A 27,459-nucleotide genomic window follows, 5' to 3' on the forward strand; every position below is an offset into this window, starting at 1 on the left:
GTTACAGGCCACCGGCATCCTTGCATAGGAACACTTAAAAGCTTGAGCTCGAAAGTCCAGTTTGAGCTCAACCACTGCTAGGAACAGAACATTAACTGTCTTTCAACCTTGAAAATATTTAAACACATGCTTAGGCGTTGCCTAATATCCATTCCACTGCTAGCAGCAGTAGATAACTCATGTTGTCACTTAAGGGTAAGTTATTGTTTTCAACCAGAACCTGAATCTGATGGCTTTGGATGATCACTCACAAAGTACAGCAACAGATTGTACATTGCCGTATTAGGTTATTATTTCTGGCTTTTAGGTCCCCTCACACATCATTTATCACACTTAAAACATTTTCATATGCTCATATTGATAAAATTTGAACATGTTTTTATCCATTCTATCTGCCCAGTGCTTGGCAATTTTGCTAAAGTTTCTATGATAATAAACTAAGAAGTAGAATGCTACCTCCCTCCCCCAGTCATTGAAAAATGGGGATGAGCAGAAGAATCTCAAACAAGAGTCAAAACAGATAATATATTGATCCATTTAATGGCATAAGATTTAAGCATTCTATGAAAAATGCAACCAAGACAAAGCTACAGTTGTTCCCATAATCCACCTAAAAATACAAAAAAACTACATGAGAAAGAGCACATGAACTTTTATTTTTTTTAAAAAAAGTGTTATAACTTGCATGTCTCATACAATCTCAGTGATCAACAGGCAGTTCCAAAAGAGGTACACTACTTTAGGAAATCAGATTTCTTACATTAGTAAACAAAAAGTAAAGTTATTTACCATCTTGGCTTAGCTATCAGAACAAGCTTCTTGTCTCAAAAAAAATGCTTCTATCATTTCGAATGAAAAATGCACTTCTACATTCTTGTATCCTGGATCAATACAGTTGTATGAATAAATTATCCCAAGTGACCTTCAGAGAAGACATCAAGTTTAATGATTGAAAACAACTTGAAGTGTTGCCTTGAAATCAAATCCAGGAGCAGCAATAGAGTAGAATACTTCCTACTCATCTTTGATAGGGATGCATTGAAGCAGATTTGATATTGGTTTTTATGCCACTGGGCATCTTACCTGGAGAGATGAAAAAAGCTGAGTTTAGTAATATAATAAAAATTCGACCAATTTAGGGGACAATGTCTTCATTACTATTTATGGGTCTTTCTTGTACATACTTTTGAGGAGGTACATTTAGTCACTCACTCAAACTCTAACATCACTTTGTGCAAGGTTCTCAGATATTTTATCCACTTATTGAGCTAAACAAGAAACCTGATGAATAAGAAAAAAGACTTCACCTTCCCACTATCCCATTTTCCTATGGTAAATAAAGGTTTTTTGAAAATACCATCCAGCTGGACATAATGAGAGTAGCCTGCTCCTGATTTTGATTACTAGCCACTTATTCTCAATGTAATGGATACTCCTATATGTAATACAATCCTATCTCATCTCTAGGCTCACAGATTCCTGGATAAAGTTAATATAAATCATATACTGCCATACCCACCCTAAAATGATGTGGAAGAAACAGGTATCATGTATCTTGTTCCAAAAAGCTGTTCTTTTTTAAAACCTCTCTGGTTAGACAAAATGTTTAATTTTCCTAGGACAACACTTCTTATTGTCCTAACAGTACCACTATATATTTGTCTCTGTGATTCTTTTTACCTGGTTGCCCTGCTTGTGGCATCTGCACTCCTCCAATCATTGGCTGTGGCTGATTTGGTGCACCTGACATTTGTACTTGCTGCATGGTAGAAGCACCAGCTATGATGGCATTGGCACCTTGCTGACTGGTTGGAACAGAACTTCCCACTCCTGGTGGACGTCTGTTTGACAATCCTTTTCCAAAGGCTACAGCTGCAACTAGGGCATTGGTGTCAGCGGGGTTAAATGTCTGCTTGTTCTGGCGTGAACCTGTAGGGCAGAAAAAGTCATACTGGTCTCCAAATTTTTCCAAAGGTGTAGGTTTTACTACTTACCATATTTTAATTTCTGCTTCTGGGATTTCTGTCTCTCAATAGTGTTGTCCCCACTAAAGCTCATTCAGTCTTTATTTAGAACCATACCTCCACTTTCAGATTCTCGATCTTCTTTGTTGATTTTCTCTAGCAAGTTCGAACACATTTTGTTTAGGCTTTGAATTTGTTTCTGCAATCATAAAAATCATATCATGTCAGAATTTACAAGTGTTTCAGGTTGCCTGACTTCATGTAGATGAAACTCATTAAAGCCTATGCCCAGATATTCTGGAAGCTGGAGACAGTTCGAAACCTCACACTGCCTTGCCAGAATCAGAGATAAGCATTATTTTGGACCTGAGAACTCTTTGGTGCCAAATTAGGCCTGAGAGTGGGAAAAATTATGCCTATAAGCATGCATATGAACCTATGTAAATGAACACGTTAGTGTATGTAGACATACATACCCATCCACAAAGTAGATTACTGACATACAGAGATGTTTACTATTGATAACAAGGGCAGTGGGATGTGATGATTTCAAGCAACCTTTGTTGCAAGGAAATGTGGTGCAGTAGGATTGAGACCAGTGACTATCTCTCAGTGCATCCTACATTAAAGAGCTGTATGGGGAAAGTAGAGGGAGTACATATATATTATTTTGAGGTCCGGAAGGCAATATAGAATAGAGCAACAACAACAGTATACTAAGTACATCTTGCTTAACATGTAAACAGCGATTCCTAAGAAAGAATTAAAATGAGTGAGAGTAGCAAAATTGAAGCTGGTTCAAAACCATGCCTATCCATATACATATTTACCAAGAAAAGATTTTAGATTTTAAGTGTGTTTATTCAGAATGCAATATTTTAGATTTAATTCCAAAAATGTGCTTTGGGGTACACAGAGGTAAAATACATCTGCATCTCTTTAAAGTTGACACTTTTCCCCCCTTAAATCATGAGGCAAGTGCAGAGGGTAGCCACATGATCCCAGGAAAAGACCCTACTGTTTTATAGGGCTGAAGACAGGTGCTATGTTTGTGCTCCCTCAGGCTCCAAGTTTCTTTTTTCTTCCTGATCCTACTAATCAATCATTGTCCTACCTGTGCCACATCAGTACCAATACGAGCTGCATCTGTGCTTAGCTGCTTCTCTTGCTCCTCTACCTCAGGATCAGGCTTAGTTCGCAGATGATCAGGTACAACTTCATGGCTGAACACTGGGACTCGTCCTTCTGTCTGCCGCTGCAAAATTCAGTCTATTAGGATTCATACCTTGCAGCAAAACCAGACAATACAAAGCTAAACCCATAGGCCTCAGGTTATTGGAAATGTAGCTTCAGAATGCCTATCTCTACAAGTTTTTAATCTTTCTCTTATTATAATAAAATGAAGTAATTAAAATAAATTTCAATGAGTTAGCATCTTAACCATCTGCAAGTCAGCTGTTATAAAGGAACAGTTTGAAACCGGAACTGTAATATCAAACTGCCATAACAGTATACACCAATGTATTATTTATTACCTTGTACTACTAGGTGATGAATTTTGATTCATCCTGAAAACAATACTGGCTGAAATATAGGGAATGAATGAGTATTCTCTGATCAGCTCCATGTTCATTTTCAGGACTATCTGATATGAGTTGCATAATATGAAGAACTCCCTGAGCAATAATTTTCTGAAACCACAGAAAAGCATAAAAAATAAAAATAAAAAAGCGAACAGACTTAGAGAAGATCCATTGTTTCTGGCTCCAGATTCTACTAAATATACTGTCACCTCTGCCAGTTATCTTAGCCAGTTAGAGATAGTGAATCATCAGAAAGTCTTTTCACTTGCATAATGTCATGTGCTCCCCTCAGCTGTCTTAGATGGCAAATATAAAGGGATACAATTGGCTGAAAGACTCTGTCCCTGTGATTCTGGAGAAGTGGAAAATTCTGGATACATCCTTCTTTGCTGCTCTTTTTACAGAGACATGCAAACAAAATTTATTTTCCTGATAATAAATATTTATCCTTGTCATTCTGATACCATTTATCTTTAGTGGTTGCTTAAAGATGAATGGATCGTAGTCACAGTACAGGTAGCTAGTTTTTACGCAGCAGCACTAAAGATTTGATAAATAAACCACTATAATCATTTTATACAATGCACCAAATCTTTTGATATTATCACCTTGTTATATTTTAGTATCTAATAACTTATAAACTTTCACAGTTTAAGGATTAAAAATCAATCAGAATAGAACTGGAAGGGACATTTAAGGTATTCTAATCCAACCTCCTGCTCAAGTAGGAGACCCTATACCAGGGGTAGGCAACCTTGGCTGTTTTATGATTCGTGGACTTCAACTCCCAGAATTCCTGAGCCAGGAACTTCTGGGAGTTGAAGTCCACGAGTCATAAAAGAGCCAAGGTTGTTACCCCTGTCCTATACCATTTCGGACAAGTGGCTGTCCAGTCTTTTCTTAAAAACCTCAAGTGATGAAGCATCCACAACTTCTGAAGGTAAGCTATTCCACTGGTTAATTGTTCTCACTGATAGGAAATTTCTCCTTAATTCCAGGTTGCTTCTCTCCTTCTCTCTATCCATTGTTTCTTGTCTTAATGGTGCTTTGGTAAATAAGCTGACCCCCTCTTTTTTGTAGCAGCCCCTGAATACTGTTCTGAATTAAAGCAATTACTTGAGAGTATGCCCTTCCTATGACACTTTCCCCATTCAATTTTATAATTCTGTCACCTGTGTATAGCCCAGCTTCAAAAGTAGGCCATCCATCCTTAACTTGTTTAACAAATATGGGTGTCCATTGGCCCTGGATTCTTTCTGGGTTTCCCTGGCTGCAGTTTCCAGGGACTTTGGCTGGTGGGGCAGTTTTTTTTTCCTAGGGTGGCCTCTTATCCAACAGCCATTATTTCTGTCTCCAGTTGCAAAGGAAGAAAAAATTCGCTGGAATCCACATTGTGGGAGGGAGTAATTCAGGGCAAAAATAGACGCCCGAGGGAGGAAGTGAGGAGGGAGGAAATATTATAATATAATAATATATTATATATATGCAATAATATTGTATACATATTATAAGGGAATATACCATATTTTCCGGCATATAAGACGACTTTCTAAAGCATGCAAATTGGCGCCGAAGTCGGGGGTCATCTTATACGCCGTCGTCTTATACGCCGGAAATTACGGTAGTTTCCGGCGTATAAGACGACTTTCTAGGCATGCAAATCGGCACCGAAGTTGGGGGTCGTCTTATACGCTGAGTCGTCCTATACGCCGAAAAATACGGTGATATATTACATTATAGCTTGGCCATGCTCTTGTTTATGTGCAACTGATTATGAGCTGCCAAATTATGATTTCAACATAGATTTTATTTTTATTGGTCATTATTTATTATTGGTCATTATTTTATTCTAGAACGTTTTAATTAGATACTCTTTGAGAAGTTTTAATTGTATTGGTTTTGATTGTAATAAAATATTTAAAAGATAAAGCAATACATAAAAAAAGCAATTTTTAAACATGATACAGGAAAACTGAATTTTTTTAGAAGACATTTGTATTTTGAGGAGGAAAAGAGTCAATGATTTGACTGATTAAAAAGACTTATATTCTGTAATAACCCAGCTAATTTAGTAAAGATCTGGATTTAATGTCTCTTTCTCTCATGCATTCACACATAGACTTACAGACTCACTCATGAATGTGTGTATGAACACACAAGCACACACACAAGGACGTATATATCTTTATCTATGATATGACTCCATATAGTAACAAAAGTTTGACTTATAAACATATGCTGGCCTCTTTTTTAAGGTAACTGTTTCCTATACACAATTTTGTTGTGCAACTATAGCTTGAGTTATATAGTATGTGATCGTTGCTTGTAGTTTAAAATCCAATCCTGTAATTTTAAGGCTTCTTTTTGCCTGTAAGAACTTATTTTTAAGCTTTGCAAAGCATTTCCTTAACTGCTGTCTGAAGTCTACTATTATTATTATATTTCTTGTCAGACAGAATTGAGTGCTATAGGCAATCTACAAGGGTGGGTTCCAAAATATAAAGTTATGTTTAGATCTGCAAACTATCCATTCAATCTAGTTTACTCAGCATACTGTAGAGCAGTGGTTCTTAACCTGGGCAATATTGCCCCCCAGGGGGCGATTTCATTTTCAGGGGGGCCATGGAATGAAAAGGGGCAACGTAGGGGCGAAGGAACGAAAAGGGGCAATATGGGGGCGATGGAGCGAGAAGTTTTGGGGACACTTTTGAGACTTTTTCGTACAGTGAATCGCTATATATCTGTCATACAAAAACATCAGATTGCTCGTGTTTTGTTTTCAAATGTTCCTCCAGCTAGCTTCAGTACAGAACGCAGTACATATGTGAATACGCATCGTTTATCTTTATGTGCGTTGCACAGCAGCCTCTACCCATACAGTGGTGCGCCATTGGCCAGAATGGGCAGTGATGGAGAGGGGAGCGCTTCTTTCGAAACATTGCATGCTGAGTGGCTGTCCCCTGTGATGTCAGCTGTAATGTCAACGTAACTGTTGAAACTAGGTTTATCGACATCCATGTGTGTTTTTCTGGTGTTCCAGTGCAGTCGAAAATTTAATTTGCAGGTAGTGCCTTTCATTTCAAGGACCTCTCAACATGGCCGAGAAGAGGAAGTGTTGCCAATATTCGACGGAATACCTAAAATTGGGATTCATTCCATCTCCTTCCAATGTACAGCTTCCATTTTGTCTTCTTTGTGAGAAAACATTTTCAAATGAAGCGATGAAGCCTTCCTGACTGAAAGACCATTTGGTAAGAATTCATTTGGATAAAGCCGACAAACCGGCATCGTTTTTCCAATCCTTAAAGGCCAAGTTTGAGGGTCGCAGCACTGTTGGGAAGTTATTTGGAAAATCGTCACTCAACACCGACAAGGGGCTCATTTGTTCCTATGAAGTATTTTTGTTGATAGCAAAATGTGACAAACCTCACACTATCAGAGAAACGCTGATTTTACCAGCAGTGAAACAGATTGTTGCCACCATGTTGGGGCCCAGCACAAGCACTATCATGCAATCGATTCCTTTGAGCAATGACACCGTATCAAAAAGAATTGATGAAATGGCTGCTGATGTGGAAGAAAGGCTTATTGACACCTTGAAAAATACAGAATTCGTGATGCAGATTGATGAGTCAACGATTCATGAAAATTGTTATTGGCTTATGTCCATTTCATCAATGGAAATGAAGAGATCGGGGAAGAACTGTTATTTGTTCAAAATTTAGCCAGCGACACAAAAGGTTCTTCGATATTTAAAAAGGTTGAAGAGTTTTTTAATGAGAAAAACATCCCTTTAACAAACGTCGTGGCATGTGCAACCGATGGACGATATTGTGGATTTCAAGCTCATCTATCGGTTGTAGTTATGACTGTCCATTACGTCATTCATAGACAGCACCTTGTCTCAAAAAATTTGAGTGGCCATTTGCATGAGTCTCTACGTTACCTCATTAATGCTGTGAATAAAATTAAGTCGAATGCCTTGAACAACCGACTTTTTCACAAGCTTTGTGAAGAAAATGACGAGGAATTGAACGTTTCCTTTTGCACAACGAAGTAAGGTGGCTTTTCAAAAAGAAAGTGTTTGCAGCAAACTTTTTGACACAGTTGTCGAATTTCTTGAATCCATTGACCCAAGTCTAAGCAGTTCTCTTAAACTTCGACGTCTGGATCTAGTTCAGAGTTTCTCAACCTTGACAATTTTAAGACATGTGGACTTCAACTCCCAGAATTCCACAGCCAGCAATGCTGGCTGTGGAATTCTGGGAGTTGAAGTCCACATGCCTTAAAATTGTCAAGGTTGAGAAACACTGATCTAGCTTATCTCGCTGATGTTTTTGACAAGCTGAATGAAGGAACGTAAAGCTGCAAGGAGATAAAATCAATTTTCTTAAGGCCAAGGGAGTAGTCTGCTCATTTATTTCCAGATTGGATCTCCTTGCAAGCAATATGAGTCGCCAGGAGCTGTATCAGTTCCCAAGCCTTGGTAATGAACGTGAACTCCAAGGAGAAGATTTGGACATTTTTTGCTGCCACTTGAAGCAACTAAAAGAAGATATGGAAACCAGATTCTATGATCTGATAAATCTGGAAGTGCCCACTTGGGTGCTAAATCCTTTCACAGCAGACTTTGCACAACTTCATGCCAAACTGCAAGAGCCACTGACAGATCTGAAATACGACTGTGAAGCCCAGTCACATTTTCAGAGTTACGGCTACGAAGCTTTTTGGGTGAAAATGAGGAACACTTACACAATATTGTGGAAGGAAGTTAAGTTGCTTCTTTTAGCCTTTCCTTCCACTTACTTAGTGGAAAGGGGCTTCAGCGCCATCCAACAGATCCTTTCTAAGTCAAGGAACATGTTGAAGATCTCTGAGCGTGGTGATTTAAGAATGCGATTAACAAAAATAGTTCCAGACATCAAGAAATTGGCATCAGCTCAAGTACAAGACAGCCATTGATGTTTTTTTTTTTGTTTTTTGTGTACATACATTTTTTTCGTTAATAATTGTCTGACCTTTTATCATTGTATTTGCTTGCATTGGATTTCACGTTCCAGTTTTCGGCTTCGGCTTCGTTTTCGAATTTTTGTTGTGCTCTGTAAAACATTTTGTGTGTCCCTTTGTATTGTACTTCTTTAGCGTGCACTCCAGTTCAATATTATATTTTCTTTGTGTCTTTTAAATCCTTTTTACAGTGTGCACGACTATATATACTTTCCTCGAATCTTAATTTAGTTTCAGAGTTTTCGTCTTGAAATTCTTAATCGCTGCATTGCGGTTTGTTCTTATGCCCTTTTTATATTTCTTTTTGCGTCTTAAATTTCACTTGTAATTCAGTCATTAAATGTTACTGTTTTTCTTTTTGGGCATTTCACTTTCTTGCAATTGAATTTTGTTTTCAGTAGTCATTACAGTTAAGTGTCTTGAATAAATAAGATAATAATGAAATACATGTATCACGAAGTTTGGGAATAAAGTGACAGGTGGCACCAAACTTTTTCACACAGTTGAGATATGGGAAAAAGACTGGAAATAAATTATTTGCATTGATATGTCCAGATGACAATTTTAAAGAAAACAAAAAAAGTATTTGCATAAATTGAAGAATTATTTCCTATGTTGTGATTTGAGAGGTTATGTTGGGGGAGGGGAGCGATGACAACTTCCTCATTGGCTCAAGGGGGCGATTCGTTCAAAAAGGTTAAGAACCACTGCTGTAGAGCCTTCACATTCTATCTTTAATATTGGGTGGAAGGTTCATAAAATCCGATTTAATGAAATAAATGGTTATTCTCACCATAATGAACAGAGACATGAATTTCTTCATTGTTCTTTGTGCTGGCATACCAATAAAACCTCTTAGCAGAGATCAAACTTTCACTGAGGGAAAGGTGATTTATTTTCTACTCTCAGAACAGAACCCTGCTATTATAGAGTTGCCAAATTCTTATTGGAATCTATTGCTAAAAGAAGTCTTTAGATGTCTTAATCCTGAAATGATATTACAAAGAAGTCTTGTTATTCTTTTATCTAAATTTTAGTCTTATTCACTTTTGCTTTATTATATTTTGTTCTCTTTTGCTTAATTCTTAATTGGCAGTTTATGTAATAATTTTTATGGTATTTAAACCTGCTTTTATGCATTATATTTACTTAGCTGGTCACCAACCAAAAATAAAATTTTTATACTATTACTATTCAATAATAACATATTTATGTCTTTTTATTCTATTGTCATACAGAGTATCATCCATAATACTTATTTCTATTAATCAAATACTCTAGTCTGTAGAAAGAAAGAAAAAATTTCTTGGTTCCCTACTCCTTCAATTATATATATGTCTTTGCAAAAGTTTGTAAGTTTTGCATTATTCACTCAACTTTTTCTTCACTGATAAAAGATTCATTGTTCAGTACACATACTCCTCAATGTACAACCATTTATTTCGTGACTGTTTGAAGTTACAACACACTGAAAAAAGTGACTTATGACCATTTTTCACACTTCACACATTCCCACAGTAACATGATCAAAATTCGGAATGTCTGGGATCATGTGATCACCTTCTGCAACCTTCTGACAAGCAAAGTCAATGGGAAAGCCAGATTCACTTAACCACATTACTCACTTAACAACTGCAGTGATTCATTTAACAACTGTGACAAGGGCAAAATTCACTTAACAACTGTTTTACTTAGCAAGGGGAAATTTTGGGCTCAGTTGTGGTTGTAAGTAGAGGACTATCTGTATCTTTTCTCCTAAAACTAAAACATAACAATAGTGGTCAAGAAAAGGTGCAAACTGAGTCAAATTCTTACCATTATCTCTTCATCCCGATCTGGCGATAACACTAATGGGATAATAACCTGATTGCGTAGCAGTGGAGTCTTCTCATGCTTCAGCACTTTGTTCAGAGTATTAAGCTGTCCTGAGAGCAGAGCAAAACTATCTAGCACGGAGGGCCTAAGGCAGAGAGATAGAAACAGAAATATATGAATTATATCAAAAGAACATCCATGGATGTGGTTGAGGGAATTAAATTACTCTTTGAGTGCTGTAACAAAGAAATAAAACCCACTGAACGTAACCACTCTAATTCTAACAGATGTCATGTACAGATTTCCCCATAGGAAATATTTATTTATACAACATATATTCTGGTTTCTACACATTCAAGGCAGCTAACAATTAAATTCAAAACACAAAACTTAGAAACTCAAAGGCAAATTAAAACCAATGAAAGCATTTACAATGACAATTTTGGTGAAGAAATGTGTCTTGGCTATTTTTTAAAGAGACATGTATACCAAACATAGCTTCTGGGGGAGTTCATTTTATGCTTTTCTTATTAAAACACAGGAGAATACTTTCTTCTGTGTGTCATATAAATCAGCCTTTGACAGCCAGGGCATTTTCAAAAAGATCTTAATAGGAAGACAGATCTTAATGTGAATACTGGGGAGAGCCAAACAAATCAGTTTGACCATCTTGTTAGGTCAAAACATTAAAAATGCCTTTAGTTCCAGAAAATTGTTTCAAAACTCAGTTAATTCTGAGCAAATATACTGACTTTATATTATTATATTTTTAAAATGTTCCAAAACAAAGAATAGTTGTTACTGGGATCAAGCAAAACATCAGGTTTTTTTTTGTTTTACAGCCCGAGCCTTTATATATTTTACAGCCTGAGTCTTTATATATTTACTCCAGTATAGTTGCCATTAAATTTCATGAAAATCACACAAAGTTGAAAAAGGAAGGGACCGAAGGCTTTGCTAAAAACATAACAGGCAGTCACATCTTAAAATCAGAAAATTTACTTCATTCTCCAAATAAACTGGGAATTAGTAAGGATTAAGTTTTGAACTGCAGCATATTGAGTTCAATGTATGTTGACAGTATCCTAAATTACGTGAAATGTTACGTAAAATGCTGTCCCCTCCCACCAGTACTAGCTGGCTATGAAACCTTACCAAGTGAGACGATCATACTCATTCTCCAGCTTGTAAATGAAACTGATCAAGGAGTTCTTCAGGTCAGCCACCTGACTGATAAGAGCCTCCAGGGATAGCTCAAGCTGCTTTTCCTCTCTCTGAAAAGGATATACAATAAGATTAAATATATCAGCTTTCCAACAAAATAGCAAAGTGTCCCTCAAAGTTTATCTTTTGAATAATCCCTCTTTGGTTTTCAGCTATAGATATTCATGACAACTAGCTGAACTTAAAACCACAAAAAGAGCTTTTCTGGCTATATTACTATAGTAGTAAAAGGAAGAAAAGGGTGGGAAAAAAATGGAAGACAAAATAATAATAGGTGCTAAGGAAAGGGCAGAACTCTTCAGTTCCTACTTTGCTTTCCTTTAAAGGGGAATTGTGTTTCAGTAGACCTAAACAGAACTATTGACACAAAGAAGAACTGGCAACCCATGACATGTAAATAGATTGTTAGGGGCTACCTGGCTATCATAACTGAATTTAAATCTCCAAGACCAGATCAATTATATCTGATGGTCTTGAGTAGCTTTTGGATCTCATGTTATCAATAATGTTTCCGGATACAGTTCAAGGTACTGGTTAATACCTATAAAGCACCTCATAGCACAAGATCTGGTTATTTGAGGGATCACCTACTCTTGTAATTTTTGTCGGTTTTATATTGTGACAAAGTATGCATTCTCTGGGTCCCATCAAATAGCATCAACTAATGGGACCCAGAAAACTTTCTCTGTTATTGAACCTGCTGACTGAAATAGCATTCCTCTTTTTTCAATATCTAATTCTCATGGAAAAAATTTTAACAATACAAATATTAGAAACAGAAAACAACAGAAATAAGGAAGAATAGTGAATAAGAAAGAAAATAGAAAAGATCTTAAGGAAATAGCTTCTGATCTTTTGGACAGCAGTTATAAATACATTTATATTTTACTCCCTCTCTCTATGGTTGCATTATAATTTCCTTCCTTCCATAAGCTACCCTTTCTAATCTTCAAATCTTTAAATCCCAAGCTCATTTTTCTCTGTTGTCATAAAAAATGTATACAGGGTTTCCAATTATTGATAAATGTAGCTATTGATCTTTTTCTAATCAAATTGATTTTGCCATGGTGCTAGTTTTGTCCATCTTCATCAAGATGTTGTGGGTATTTCAGAATGCTTCCATTTTTGTACATGTCTCATTTTATACAGTAATCACATACTCTATAAAAATAACCTTCCAGGGCTCTTTTCTGACTATCCATTAATCACAGCAAGAAAAGTTCTGGTTTCAGTTGAAGGTTGATCTTTAAAGTTATATCACTCTATATATTTGAACTCAGAAATTTCTGGCCTTTTTACAAATCCATCAAATATGATAAAATGACCCTTCATTGTGTCCCCAACATAAATTTGAAGTACCTTTATACATTCTAGACAATTTTTCTGGAGTCAAATACTGATGGTACATGATTTTATAAAAAATATCTTTTAAATTATAAAAAATGTAAATTTCAATTCTTTTAACTACCGTACTTATTTTGCCACTGTTCCATCAGTATATTGTGTCAAAAGTTCTTAGCCCATTTTTGTTTCTTTCATTTGTTTTTTTCTGTTTCAAATTTTAGTAAGCTTATACATTTAGCAATTCATCATTTGTACAAAGTTCAACTTACAATTCTGTCTTCTGCTGCTCAGTTCCAAATGTCCTATTGTCTACCTTAAATCCTTCTCTTAATTGAGCAAACAAAAACCATTGAAAACTAAACTCCTCTGCTGTCAATTGCTGTCTTGATTTTATCTTATATTGTTCATGTTCAAAGTTTTAGTAATAGTAGTAAAATACAATAATCACAATTCTTAATAAAATTATATTAAAAAAAAAGAAAAGCTGAAAGAAAAGAGGACAACCAGTAACAAGGTGGATGAATTTGGTTATACTGGCAATGGTAGCTCCACTAGAAGTCCTGAAAGGTCAGGTTAGGAACAGAACATTATGGAGAAAGTCTAGGGATTGCTAAGAGTTGACACTAATATGGTGGCACATAATCAATCAAAATCTCTGATCCACAGAATTTTTACAATAATGCTAAGCCTTAAATACGAAGTCTATACAGGATTTCCAATCAGATATTATCAGCTTTGAGTAGAATTAGCTCACTTGGTCGTGTTTCTTGTTTGCTCTGACAAGAAACATGACCAAATGAGCTAATTCTACTTTATTGTAAGGCTACATTAATAGAATCTTGCAAGTCTGAGTACAAAGTTCTCACTGCCACATTTAACTGCCTGATCAACTAGGGCAGTCTTTCCTAAATTTCTTCCTCTGACCATTAAACCACTGGGTACCCCCCCCATTTTTTGTCCAATGGTTTCCAACGCAGCATCCCCCTTGTCTTTCAAGATCATCCTCATATGCTATTACAGGCACCTTGGGCCAGTCACTCTTTCATAGCTCTGGAAAATAGGCAATCACAAACTGCTTCCAAAATCTTGACCAGAACCCTCAGGGACTACTCCAGATATTTGCCAGGAGTGAACGCTGAAAGAGGCATACCTACATTTAAACACAAACACACAGTTCCCCCACCCACCTCCCAAATTGGTAAGGTACCTCTCTATATTTCAAGGGTTATTTGTGGTTAAATTATCACATTCAATTGCAAAAACAGCAGGAATTCAGCAAGAAATTACTCAACAATAAAATCCAGTTTTGTCGATGGTTAGGTTATGAGTCTTAGCAGACACTACAGGCTGAGTAGCTGTCTTAGCAATTATCCGCAGGCAGTAATGATTAAGGAGTTGGAGTTTAGTTTTATAAAGACCAGCAGTCTGTAAGCTATGTGTAGCAATGTTGAAATTACATCTAATTTGGTTTCTTGTTTTGCTTTTAGGTGCATTTTCCCACACCTGAGATGTAATGATGTTGGAACATTTCACCTCCTTTTGCAACTATATTATCTTTACTCTGTATTTTTCTATTTGACAATATAATGTGATACTAATTGATTAGATCTGTACCAATATTTTCTATAATTGAAAATTGTTCTTAAGCTTTGTTATTGTTATATCTTACAAGTAAATTTGTTTAGATAAAAATGAATTAATTGGCAATATTTCTGTTAACATCTTGAGAGTTAAAGGTAAAAATAAAAATCAGCAAGTGCATTTATCTATTTTCAGTATCTTTTGGGGTTTCCCAAATTACTATGCTTAAAGTTTACTCAACTGACCATCTTAACTACACACACCAGAATGTGATATCCTTTCATGTTCTTTTTTTAACTTAGCCAATACTATAAACAACCACATACTAATAATATTCAGGGTACACTACAAAATATCTGACATACTTTTTTTGTCCCAGGTCAGGGAGAGCAAGGTACAATAAATAAGATGGTTGGAATAGCAACTGACATATTTGGTCCATGTGTAGAGAAAGGAAAACAGAGAGATCTGGTTTAGTATATCAGTACATATATCATACATTATTCAAGTAGCCATGAGTATTTGGTTTATGCTAATTCCCAGAAATTATGATACATAAACACCAATAGTTGTGTGTACACAAAATATTAAGCTATAACTAAGCAAACTGTACACAATATACAGTATGAACCCAGCCAGCATTTGTATTTTTAGAAAATGTCCTCTTATACACAAGGAATGTATTTCAAGAATACTTAGAATTAGACATATCAAACTGTCTTGAAGGGGTATTGGGGAGTGGATGTCAGGGTACAAAGACCCAGAGGATTTCTGGAAGAAGAAATTTAGAAGTTGCATCTTTTCATTCTGTAAGCCTCAATAATTTGCTGCATGGTGAACAACACTACATCAAACACCAGCTGCAATACTTAAAATACGACCCAATCTATTGGAGCTGTAAGCCTCCAATGGCTCCAATGTGAAAAAATGGGATATTTCAAGACTGTCCCCAAGTAAAGACCCAAGTGAAGAGGTCACATCTAAATGAAATAAAGAATTTTCCAGTAAGAGAGTACGGATGCTCTTCTACCAAGCAGTAAATAATTGTAATAGTAAATGGATATCCAGTAATGGCCAGGAAGAAAACTAAAGTCATGATCTCCATTGTAAAGGCCATATTCCTTAATGACCAACACTTGACTTAGGCATCACACATGCAACTGCTGTTTGCCTAAGCCAGTGATGGCGAACCTATGACACGCGTGTCAGTGCTGACACACGTAGCCATTTGGGGTGACACGCGCAGGATTTCATGCGATTTTATGCAATACATCCTCGGCTCCTGCATGCCGAGGATGAAAGAAATTTTTTTTTTGTTTTCGCCACGGAAGAAAAATCCCCACGGATACCTGGCGGGTCACCAGGTTATGTGGGACTCGAACCCACTAAAACTCTCCCATTATGACTACCGCCCCCCTAGAGCAACCGTACCACTACGGCCTTGGATCCAGGAAGGATGAAAGAAATACGCTCTGTGCTGGAGGAACGGGGGGCAGGATGTGTGATCTCCCCCACCCACACTCACTCATTCACTGTGTCCCCGCCGCAAACTTCAGCCTGCGCCGCCGCCGACTGACAGGCAAGCACAGGCACAGCCCCTTTATCAGTGCAGGGGCTGCTGGTAAGGCATGCGTGCCGTGCGCACACACTTCATCAGCACGGCTGAGAGTACGTTAGGGAGGACCCCCAGGAGAGGAGCGCAGGAACAGTGCGCGCCTTTCTCCAGTCAGGCCGCAATTAGTGAGTGCCACACAGTAAGGGGGACCTGTGAGCGCCATTAGCAGCAACTATTGGGGTGCCATGGACTTGTAATTGCCCACAATAACTGAGATAAGTGAGGGGGAGGCTGTGTTAGGCTAGTTAACCCCTAATTGGCTAACAAGCTATCTATAATTCTATCTGCTGTAACTGGCCCACTGATGGAGCACCCAAAAAATAAAAAACAAAGGTTAAGTAAAGGGAGTGGTAGTAGCAGTGGCCGACCCTTTCAAGAGACGTGGAGCGAGATGTATGGTATTATAGAAAAAAATGGCAGATCATTTTGCGTTCTATGTACTGAAACGGTAGTAAGCAGAACGTGCAATATAAATAGACATTTTGAAACTAATCATTCCCAGCTCTTGGAAAAAAGTGAGGATGAAAGGAAGGAATACATTTCCAGGAAGCTATACCTTTATAAGAGCCAATCTAACTCCATCCTTAAATTTATAAAAAGCTGTACAAATTTAACATCTGCAAGTTTGAGCATTGCTCACTCCATAGCTCAGCATGTAAAAGCACTTAATGAGGGAGAATTTATTAAAGAAACTCTCCTAAGATGTGCGCCACTTCTATTTTACGATATGCAGAATAAAGATGCAATTATTAAGAGAATATCTGAGTTACCACTCAGTAGAAATATCATAAAAGACCGAATAATGAGACTGAACACAAACGTACAACATCAATTAAAGAGAGACATAAGGAATTGTAAATATTTTTCCATCTGTCTTGATGAAACTACTGATGTCATGTCACATGCTCAGTTGGCCATTATTGGTCGATATTCTGATAGTCACACAATGAGAGAAGAGTTGATAAAGTTAGTATCAGTTCCAACAAGTACATCAGGAAGCGAAATATGTAAGGTTGTTATGCAAACATTCTGCGACCTAAGCATTGATATCTCTAAAGTTGTGTCAGTGACGACAGATGGTGCCCCAAACATGGTGGGGAAAAAAGTTGGATTTGTGAAATTGTTTACAGAAGCTATTGGACATCCGATTGTGCATTTTCATTGTATTATCCATCAGGAGGCTTTATGTGCCAAGGCAGGATTCACTGACTTAAATGACTTAATGTCAGTTGTTACAAAAATAGTTAATTTAATAGCTGCTCGCCCCCTTCACAAGCGAGAATTTTCAGCACTTTTACTGGAGGTTGATTCCACCTACAGTGGACTGCTGATGTACAATAATGTAAGATGGCTGAGCCGAGGCAAGGTTCTTGAGCGCTTTGTGGAGTGCTTTGAAGAAATTAAGGTATTTCTTGAAGATAAGGATCTGGGAAACTTTCCTCAGCTCAATGATGATAAGTGGGTCAACACCCTGATGTTTTTTACAGATCTCTCTGTTCATGTTAATGAACTGAACTTAAAGTTACAAGGTTTTGGCAAAAGTATTGATGTTATGTTTCGATACATAAAAGCTTTTGAAAGTAAAGTAAAAATTTTCAAGCGAGATGTAGAAACTAAAACGTATAAGTATTTTCCTCGAGTACAAAAGCATTTTGAGAAGGCCAGTGCAGCTGTACAAAATGAAGTGGAACTCTTGCGTATGAAGTGCCAGCATGTTTTAGACTCGTTACTTGACCAGTTTACTGATAGATTTAGTCAATTTAGAAGCCTAGAACAGACCATGAGAATAATTAAGTATCCTGATGTAGTAGTCTACAATAGTTTGGAATTAAATGGTTTCCAATGGACGCAAATAATGATTTGGAGATGCAGCTTGCAGAATTTCAAGACAGCATCTGGGCTCAGGTGTTTGTCGACTTGAGGTCAAAGCTTGAGAATCTGGAAAGGGGCCGCTTGGAGAATCAAGATGAGTGCCACTACGAACAGGAAATTTGGAGTGCCTGGAACAGACTACCAGACACTTTTAGCACCCTGAAAAATATAGCAACAGCTTTACTCACAATTTTTCCTTCTACGTACTTTTTGAGACCTTATTCTCAGCATTAAATAATATCAAAACCAACAAAAGAAACAGATTGACAGATGAGGTTAGTAGCGCTTGCTTGGGCCTGAAGTGTACAAAATACCAACCTCAATTGAAGATTTAGCCAATGAAATTCAGCAACAAAAAAGTCACTAATATGCAGGTTAGTTAAAGAATTCACCCTCCCCCTCACTTATCTCAGTTCACGGCACCCCAAACAAGTTCAATAATATCAAGGGCAACATACGAAATCGACAGATTGATGAACAAAGAAGTTACTAAGCAGGTATGTTAAATAATTTGTTTTTGGTTTATTAAATACAATTATATATTGCAATTATACATTTTTGTAGTTTAAACTATAAATTGCGCAAAATTATGATTTTTTGTCGAAGTGACACACCACGCGAGTTATGCTCGATTTTTTGCCAAATTTTGACACACCACGCCGAAAAGGTTGCCCATCACTGGCCTAAGCCATACAGAAAGAGCATGTAAAACTACATTTTAAATGGAAAGTGGGAGTCTGCTGCGCTACATAGAAAAGATCTAGCAGAACACACATGGAAGACCAATCAGAAAAGAAAGAGGATCAGCAAAGATGGATCTGCTATTTCTGACTGTAAACAATTCTTCAGAACCTTCCATAGAAGCCAGGGACATAGCTGCAGCAGACACAGTTAAAAAAGCAAAATTAAGTTCAGGTCCAGGCTCTGAGCAAATTAATGAGGTGGAAAGGCAGGTACTAAATTTGCCCATCTAACTTGCTGTCTAAGAAGCAGACACGTCTAGAAGGAAAAAAAATTGCGTAGATGCCAGAAACTGTCCTCAGTTGCAACAGAGTAGTTCAAGACAGAGCAAAAAGTGGAACAGAGTCTGTTTATGATCTGGGAGAAGGTAGAATGCAATTAGGCAATTTCAGACTTTGAATTTCATCACAAAAAATAGACTGTTGTATCAGGAGTATCTTCCAGAAAGACAGAGGGAGAGAGAGAGAGAGAGACAGAGAGACAGCTAGTTATGCTCAGGTTTTGTAGACTATTTTAAGCTTGCAGATAACCATCCACAAGGCCATATTAGAAACAAGAAAAAATTCAGAGAGATTTTTTACAGGTCTGGAATTGGTAGGAAAGTGACCAAATATGCACAATTTTGAGGTGGAGAATAGCAAGAACAAGTTGAAGGCAGATACTTAAAAAGCATGCAATTATTAAAAGGTTCATAAAAATTTACAATTTTTAATATATATTAAACATACAATTAGGAATTCTATGAAAATCAAGGCAAGTATTTAGAGTTTAATTTTGAAAAAAAATAAAATAAAATTGGGCTATGAAAAAATGACAAATAAAGCTAAGCATTTCTTGTATGATATAACTCACCAGAATCATATAACAATTTTTTTAATGGGTAATCTTATCTGTTAAAATGGAGCTCAATTATTTTTGTAGACCTGATATTATTTAACATTTTGTGAGCAAAGGAAAAATCAGAATTGATGGACTCAACTTTTAAAAACCATTTATTTATGAATCATCAAATGATAGGTTTGGAAGGAACCTTAGAAGTCTTCTAGTCCGATTTCCTGCCCATAAAGCAATCCTTGTACAGATAGCCCTCAACTTATGACAATAGGGGCTGGAAAATTTGTTAAGAGTGTAGTTGTTAAGTGAGGCATCATGTGATCACACCCAATTTTACAACCATTTTTGCCATGGTGGTTAAATGAATCATCCATAGTCGTTAAGTGACAGATCACATGATCACGACTTGCAACCTCCTGCTGGCTTTGCCACTGACTTTGCTTGTTGGAAACCAGCTGTACAGATGGCAAATGGCGATCAGGTGATCGCAGGGTAGAGGATACTGCAACTGTGATAAGCGCGAGCTGGTTGCCAAGCACCTAGACTGCGGTCCCATAACCACGGGGACACTGCAACAGTATTAAATGTGAGGATCAGTCATAAGTCACTTTTTTTCAGCACTGTCATAACTTCAAATGGTCATTAAACAAATGTCATTAATCAAGGACTACCTGTTCCATCCCAGACAAATGGCTATCCAATTTTTTTCAAACCACCAGTGATATCACCCACAACTTTAGAAACTGGCTGTACCACTGTTTTATAACTGTCAAAGTTAGGAAATTCCTCTTTATTTCAAATTTGGTTCTCCTGCAAAGCTTTCAGCCACTGGTCGTCTTGCCTTTGGTTACTGTAACGAATACATCTCTGATCTGCTGACTACTAGGGATTCTGCTTCAGAAATCACCAGAACTGAGACACTCTATGTGAGATTAGGCTGTAGGGTTCATTAGGGATTGCTGCTTTTTTACCTGAAGTGTAACAGCATCCCTGCCTGTGCTACTGGTTGTTCAGGTTGGTAGTAAAGCTCCCCAGACTTATGGTTCTGGAGGATTTCAACCTATCTGCCTGGAGTCTTGAGGTAACACAGGGGTTCATTGCTATGACAGCAGAACCTGGTCCAACTTATTTACAGCCTGACTCATGGGCGGGGGGGGGGGATATCACACATTGGATCTGGTGTTTGCCTTGTTTGCCGTGTTATGTTTTCATTTCTCTTTGGCCAGTTTCAGTCACTGCAATACAAGATCCCTTAGAGTTTAGATTTAACTCCTCTCCTCTTTAACATTTACATGAAACTGTTAGCTAAGGTCATTTACTGGTATGAGGTGAGGTATACATCTCCATCTCCTGGCTGAGCATGGGATGCTGCCATGGTACTGGAGGCTGTGAGAGTCTGGATAGGAAGGAACTGACTTCAACTGAACTCTGGCATGACATAGTGGCTTTTGATCTCCCAAGGTCTGATAAGATGGCATTTTTTACTCTGGACACAGCTGATGTACATTTTGGGGTCCCCCTAGACTCACAGCTACTACTCAATGAGCAAGTGACAGTCCTGGCAAGAGAGACCTTCACATAGGTTTGTCTTTTCTTGTGCTTACGCTTAAACAATAATCTGTAGGGGTACCCAGATTCTTCTCATAAGTACTATCATTAAGCTAGATACCGCCTATCTTGTACTTGTATATCTGGTTTTTCCTGTCTCAGTTGCAGAATCTAATATTTTTCATCACTGAAAATATGTTGTTGAATAAGGCCAATATTCAGGTCTATCAAGACCCTTTGGAACCTTGAGGCTGTCTTCTGTCAGCAGTACCCCACAGGTTTGTGTCATCCACAAATTTTTAGGAGCATCCCCTCTATTCTTCCATTTAAGTCATTTATGAAGACACTGAAGAATATTGGATCCAGGAGAGAAACGTGAGGTACCACACTGCATATCTCCCTCCATGGGGATATAGACCATTATGGATCACATGATGGTTATAGTTATTCTGCTAACTTTCCAGTTTATCAAAAAGGAGGCTATGGTCTACTACTTTATATAAGTCCACTTCATCCATAGCATTATCCTGGTCCACTAATCTAGTCACATTGTCAAAGAAAGTAATATTTGTCTGGCACAACCTGGTTTTAACAAATCCATGCTGACTTCTGGTCATAACTTTATTTCCAAATTCTTGCAAATCCAATGCTCGATTATCTTTTTAAGATTTTCCCAGAATAATATTCTTGGCAACAATGGAGCATTCAAGTCCCAAAACTTTCTGGAACAAGCCAGAAGTAGGAGATATCCTTTTTCCAAAAAGGAAATCATCATTTCTTGAACAATGAATTTTCATTTTCAAATGTATCATGAGTTAGTGCAGCTCCCACAGCAAAAGTGTCATTGGCAGTAATAGGACTGTGCAGCAAATATACTAAAGGAATTACAGCAAATGGATACGTAAGATGACAAAGCTGTGAATGAACTAAGACATTAATAAAAAGATGGAGATTTTAATTTTCCCGATTTTCATCTATATTATTGGGCTTACAGTTTAGCATTATTTCCTCAAAATCAAAATAATTAGTTCAAAGGCCATTATGAGCACAATTAGAAAATTATTATTACATTACTTAATTTGATACATGACTCCAGTTTTACAATTAATTTCGTTGCTTTTCCAATATATAAAACTGTAGAGATTTTTTGGAATATGCTGGAAAAATAATCAGATTTTATCTAAAGATTCACCAGTGGTTATAGGGAAGACAGGCTTTAAAATGCTTGTAAATCATATTTCTGAATTGAAAAAGGACAAACATTTCATTAATAATTTAGATTAGCATGCCACTGATCACTTTTTCAAAATGTTTGAGGATTTGCAAAAACAAGTAGACTATGCAAAAATGCTCAATATAAGCAGTACAAATATCTTTATATTTTGCATCATTCATTATTTTACTTATTAATATCACTAGAATATATTTTAATTTCCTTAATTATAGCTAATTTTATTCAAGTTCAAAAAAGTTGAATTGGTAGATCCATCTGAATTAACTGCCATTAAAATCTGAAATAAGGTGGGATATTCTATTTCAACTAATCAGGTGGGATATTTAAAGAATGTTAAATTACTATTGCATGGTCTTGAAATAAATTCAACAAATATTTTTCAGAGTATTGGGCACTTTAGGGGATGTACAATAATGATTGGCTTTCAAATTTTGTATTTTGGAAATGTCATATGCCAGAAGGAACTCTAGGGCAGTGATGGCAAACCTTTTAGAGACTGAGTGCCCAAAAACCGTCCCGCCCCCACCTTGTGCCCCCCACTGCCCCCCACCCCCTGCTCTGCCCACCCACAGGGCCACCCCCGCCTCCACAGCCCGCCGATCACCCAGGTGGCTGAGCAGCGCCATGGCAGCTACACCACTGCCCTCACCCTGCAGCATCAACTGCACACGACAGGGTGCAAGGGTTGTCTTGTTCCCGCTGCTTGGCTGCCATCTCCTTGGCTGCGCTGCTCTGTGCGGACCATGCTCCGTGGTGACTCTCCAGGGGGGCTGCTGATGAGGGGACCGCGGGGGGAGGCTGAGGCGATGGTGTACGTGCCCACAGAGAGGGCTGAATGCCTCCTCTGGCACGTGTGCCATAGCTTCGCCACCACTGCTCTAGGGTGTTTTGGATTTGCCCTCACATTGACACTATGTTAGTTTAGTAAGGTTGTAAATAGGATGTTGGGAAAAGAAAGGTCAAAGGTTAAATATGCTGGTGAATTATACTGTGAAAATTTAAAACCTATATAACTTTTAAGAGCTATTTTTTAGGCATGGGCAGCAATTAAGATAATTGTGGGGTTCTTGGTGTTCTATGAGCTTGGTTGTTTTCCTGCAAATGTTTCATTACCCAACTAAATAATCATCAGTGGTCCAAGGGAGGGAATGGGATTTGCTCTTTGTTTATATACAAGTGGCTTGTCCTATCAGTGTTGGTGGGAGTATTTGTGGTGGTTGCTTGATTAGGCTGGTGTTTACTGCTTGATTGTTGGTCTAGTTAGTACAAAGATAGGCAACCTTGACTCTTTTATGACTCGTGGACTTCAACTCCCAGAATTCCTAGCTGGCTCAGGAATTCTGGGAATTGAAGTCCATGAGTCATAAAAGAGCCAAGGTTGCTTACCCCTGGTCTAGTATTAATCCTGGTGTCAATCTCTGCTTATAAACAGAAATTAAACCCCACTCCCTTTTAGTATGATGTTACCTAGTTGGATAATGAGAGTACCAAGGACCCTGCAGTGCAACCTTGAGGTACAAATATTCTCTTCTAATGGCATTATGATGATGGTTTTACTATAGTAGAAAGAATGCACACCTTAACAATCTGGATGGAAGACCTACTTATATTTTCTATATATGAACTGCTTTTCCATGGGGTCAGAGTAATTTGTTCTTTTAAGATTAACACTCTTGCATGTTTTATTGTTCTATGTACTTCTACTATGCATTAATGTTTTTAATTATTTTTCTTTGTACTTTATTTTTGGATTATATTTTTTCTGTCTTGTATTATTATTTGTTCTTGTATCTAGTTATTTTCCTTTTTTATTACACATTAAAAAGCAATAGGGATAGCTGCATTACAACCCAGATAATTGTGGTTCCTAGGCGTCTGATTACATTAAACCAGGCATGTCAAACTGCTGGCCCGCAGGCCGGATGCCGAAACCGCGCCCAACCCATTGCCGGCAATGGGGAAAAAGTTCTGATATGTCGCGCGACATCACGAGTTTGACATTCCTGCATTAAACTAACTCCTGTAATTCAGGGCTTTTCAACCGGTGGTACATGTTATCACCTGTGGTATGCGTACCACCTGTTGTACTTTGCCATGTGGCAAGTGGTACACAACCATCCTAGAGAAGTGTAGCGGGGGAGGGGAATGAGCCGAAGCGACCCAAGCCTGAGGGAGAGGCAGCTACAGGTGTAGGACTGTTGGCAGAAGCCCCAGGAGCCGGCAGGGCTCCAGCTGATTGGCTCCAGCTGACTGGCACTTTTGGAAGCAGCTCGGAGCTGGAGGTGAATGGAAGAAAAAGGGGGGGAGGAGAGGCTATAAAAGGAGGTGGTTTGGGTGGGAAAGGGAAAAAAAGACAGCACGTAAAGGTTTAATCCCTTTAAACAAATGTAATTAGTTTTACCCCCTTTAATTGAGTCTGTCTATGACTTTTAGAAAGTTTTTTTGAAGGTAAACAGACTTAATTTAAAGCTAAAGCTTTTTGCAATTGCCGGAGACTTTCAGTCTTTGGTTGCAACATTATGACACATGAAACGCCTGAGGCAGCTTAAAGGGGAAAAAACGGAGTTTATGTGTTTATTTTGTGAGCCTTTCTTGTTTTGCACCTGATTCCTGTGTCTTTAAGGTTGGGGGGGGGGTGCATTCTTACTACACTGTGGAAAGTGCTCAGAAGGGAGAGAGGAAGAAGGGCCAACCAGCTAGCTCAGGGGCCTAGAGACTTAGCAACTTTAAACCTGTGGACTTCAACTCCCAGAATTCCTCAACCAGCCACGATGGCTGAGGAATTCTGAGAGTTGAAGTCCACAAGTCTTAAAAGTGCCAAGATTGAAGACACCTGAGCTAGCTGGTAGTGATGCATATTGATAAACATGGATAAATTCATCATACATTTGTCAGTGCAAAGGGAAAGTGATTCAGCAAAGGAACAGCCACCAAAGAAATTAAAACTGGCACTTTTTTCCTTTTTTTCTAGTTTGTAATATTTTATTAGATTATAGAATAAAATAGAAATATACAAAAGCAAATAGTTGGACATAGTGGGGAGAAAAAAGGGGGGGGGAAGTGAGGGGAGAAGAGAAAAAGAACAGACTTCCTCTGTTGCAGTAGAAGGAAGCATTAACAACTTTTTACTTTTCTATAATATTATAAACTAGCCATTTCTATAACAACAAATGAATCTAATCAGTAAAACCCAAAATCACCCGCCCTTTTTTTTAGTCATTACGTTTTTGACACCTTCTAAGCACTGGTGGTACTCAAATATTGTCATGTCCTAAAAGTGGTACAAACTGTGAAAAGGTTGAAACGCCCTGCTGTAATTAATGGGTGCCATCTAGTGGTACTCCAAATTTCGGCAGCCTGGTTTGTGGAATGGTAGGTCAGTTTTCAGAAAGGTCCCCAATCTTTTGGGCACCAGGGACCAATTCTGTGGAGAGAGATTTTTCCATGGACCAGAGGGTGCGTGGTTTTGTGTGCTGCCTGCATCCTGCGGATGGGGCTTTGCTTGTTTGTGCGGACTGGTTGCTGGCATGCCGCGGCCCAGTACTGGTCCACGGACCAGGGGTTGGGGACCCGATATATACTTTTTATTAAAAACATCTCAAGCATAGTAACGTGTATTGTAAGCACAACTGAAATTGGGGGTATAACATTATTTTAGTTGCAGCCATTTTTCTAAGACAGTTCTTCCTGCATTTTACATTACTATCATCTTTCAAAATCCTATTGTTAATTGAGAATTACTGGTACCTGCAGTTACCTAAAATGTATGTATTAATATTCAGTCATCCCCAGATGGCATACAAATTCATAATGTCTCACTTAAAATAGCTCTTTATATTGTCTATTTCAAAAGACATGTTCTAGAATTCAGTCAGCAAATCTGATTGTAACTTTTTTTAATCTGATAATAGCTGCTAAGTATTAACTGCAAACCAATCAGTGATATTATAACAGACCAGGCTAGCTAGAAATTCTACAAGATGGAATTGCCACATAAAGGGTGGGCATCACTTTGGGGGAAATTATTCTAGTCTATTGGGACGCCGTTCTTACTTTCATCTGCTGTTTGGGAATGCAACCTAGATCCATTCAAGCAACATTAGCAAAAGACTAATACAAGACCGGATTATAAAGATTATAAAATAGATCATCCAAAAGGTCAATGTGCTAAATCAAGCAAAAGCACAGCCAACAGGATAGCAGCAACCCAATAAATATTACTTCAGCTTTCTGAACCAACAGATTTCACAGCTATGCTGTCAGATCTCTTTCAGGTTAAGCGTGGTCACCAGTTCTGATCAGTGTGGGACCTCAGTGTGTTGTTCCAGCCCCCAAATCTTCCAACATGCCCCCCCCCCATTTGCTGCTACAGGAAGCTGGTCAGCAGGTAGCCATGTTTATTTCTACATCATTTCTGACCGACACTATTAATTTAGGGCTAGGTTAGTGGAGCCCAGCGGGTCAAAATTTAACATATGATCAGTGTCGTTGAACAAATGCAGGTATCTGGGCTAATAAAACAAACCACGGATTACCACGGAGCCTAGATCGCTCTCGGATCGAATCTTTTAAATTATTTTTAAAAAGTTACGCCAAACTCTACTCAATCCTGCGGCAATCTCTAGGGCAGCGGCCTCCAAACTTTTGGGCACCAGGGACCGGTTCCGTGGAGAAAGGTTTGTTTCTGCGGCCCAATGGGGGCGTGATTTCACATGCTGTCTGCATCTCACAGATGGAGCTTCGCTTGTTTCTGCAGCCCAGTTTCTGGCTTGCCGCGGCCTGGTGCCGGTACACCGACCGGAGGTTAGGGACCCCTGATCTAGGAGAGCTGGGTCTTTAAACAGCCCGGCGCACCACCCAAAAACCCGGCGCGGCCACTTCACCTGCATGGCACCGAAATTCGAAGTCAGCGATAAAAAGCAACCACAGCTGTTCTTGCCGTTTCCTTTTTTCCTCTTCCGGGTCAGAGCATGACGAGGCGAGGGCAGGAGGAGGAGGAGGAGGAGGAGGGAGGGGCGGCCGGAGGGCCAGCGATGGCGGCTCCAGGGCAACCGGAGACTGAGGTACGTACGCCAGGTTCGTGCATGCTGCACCCGT

General features: G+C 38.3%; 2 protein-coding genes across 3 annotated transcripts in view; one reads left to right on the plus strand and one right to left on the minus strand.

Annotated features, from left to right (window-relative positions):
- Positions 1–519: 519 nt before the first annotated feature.
- Positions 520–27,382, minus strand: MED8 (mediator complex subunit 8). The gene is made up of 7 exons (XM_039323382.1): positions 27,246–27,382; positions 11,525–11,643; positions 10,370–10,514; positions 3,079–3,219; positions 2,082–2,163; positions 1,681–1,929; positions 520–1,083 (listed from the first exon to the last, which is right to left on the minus strand). Exons 1-7 carry the CDS (start codon positions 27,249–27,251, stop codon positions 1,019–1,021), a joined length of 807 nt encoding a protein of 268 aa, XP_039179316.1. The 5' UTR covers positions 27,252–27,382; the 3' UTR covers positions 520–1,018.
- The window catches only part of SZT2 (SZT2 subunit of KICSTOR complex), a 79,185-nt gene continuing 79,058 nt past the window's right edge, over positions 27,333–27,459 (plus strand). For both annotated transcript variants that reach the window (XM_039323375.1, XM_039323377.1), the window contains exon 1: positions 27,333–27,425. In XM_039323375.1, the coding sequence (XP_039179309.1) occupies positions 27,333–27,425 (93 nt within the window). The remainder of the gene's footprint in view (positions 27,426–27,459) is intronic.

Source organism: Crotalus tigris, unplaced genomic scaffold (assembly GCF_016545835.1).
Source record: "Crotalus tigris isolate CLP2741 ecotype Arizona unplaced genomic scaffold, ASM1654583v1 scf7180000024167.7108832, whole genome shotgun sequence".
Taxonomy (NCBI): Eukaryota; Metazoa; Chordata; class Lepidosauria; order Squamata; family Viperidae; genus Crotalus; species Crotalus tigris.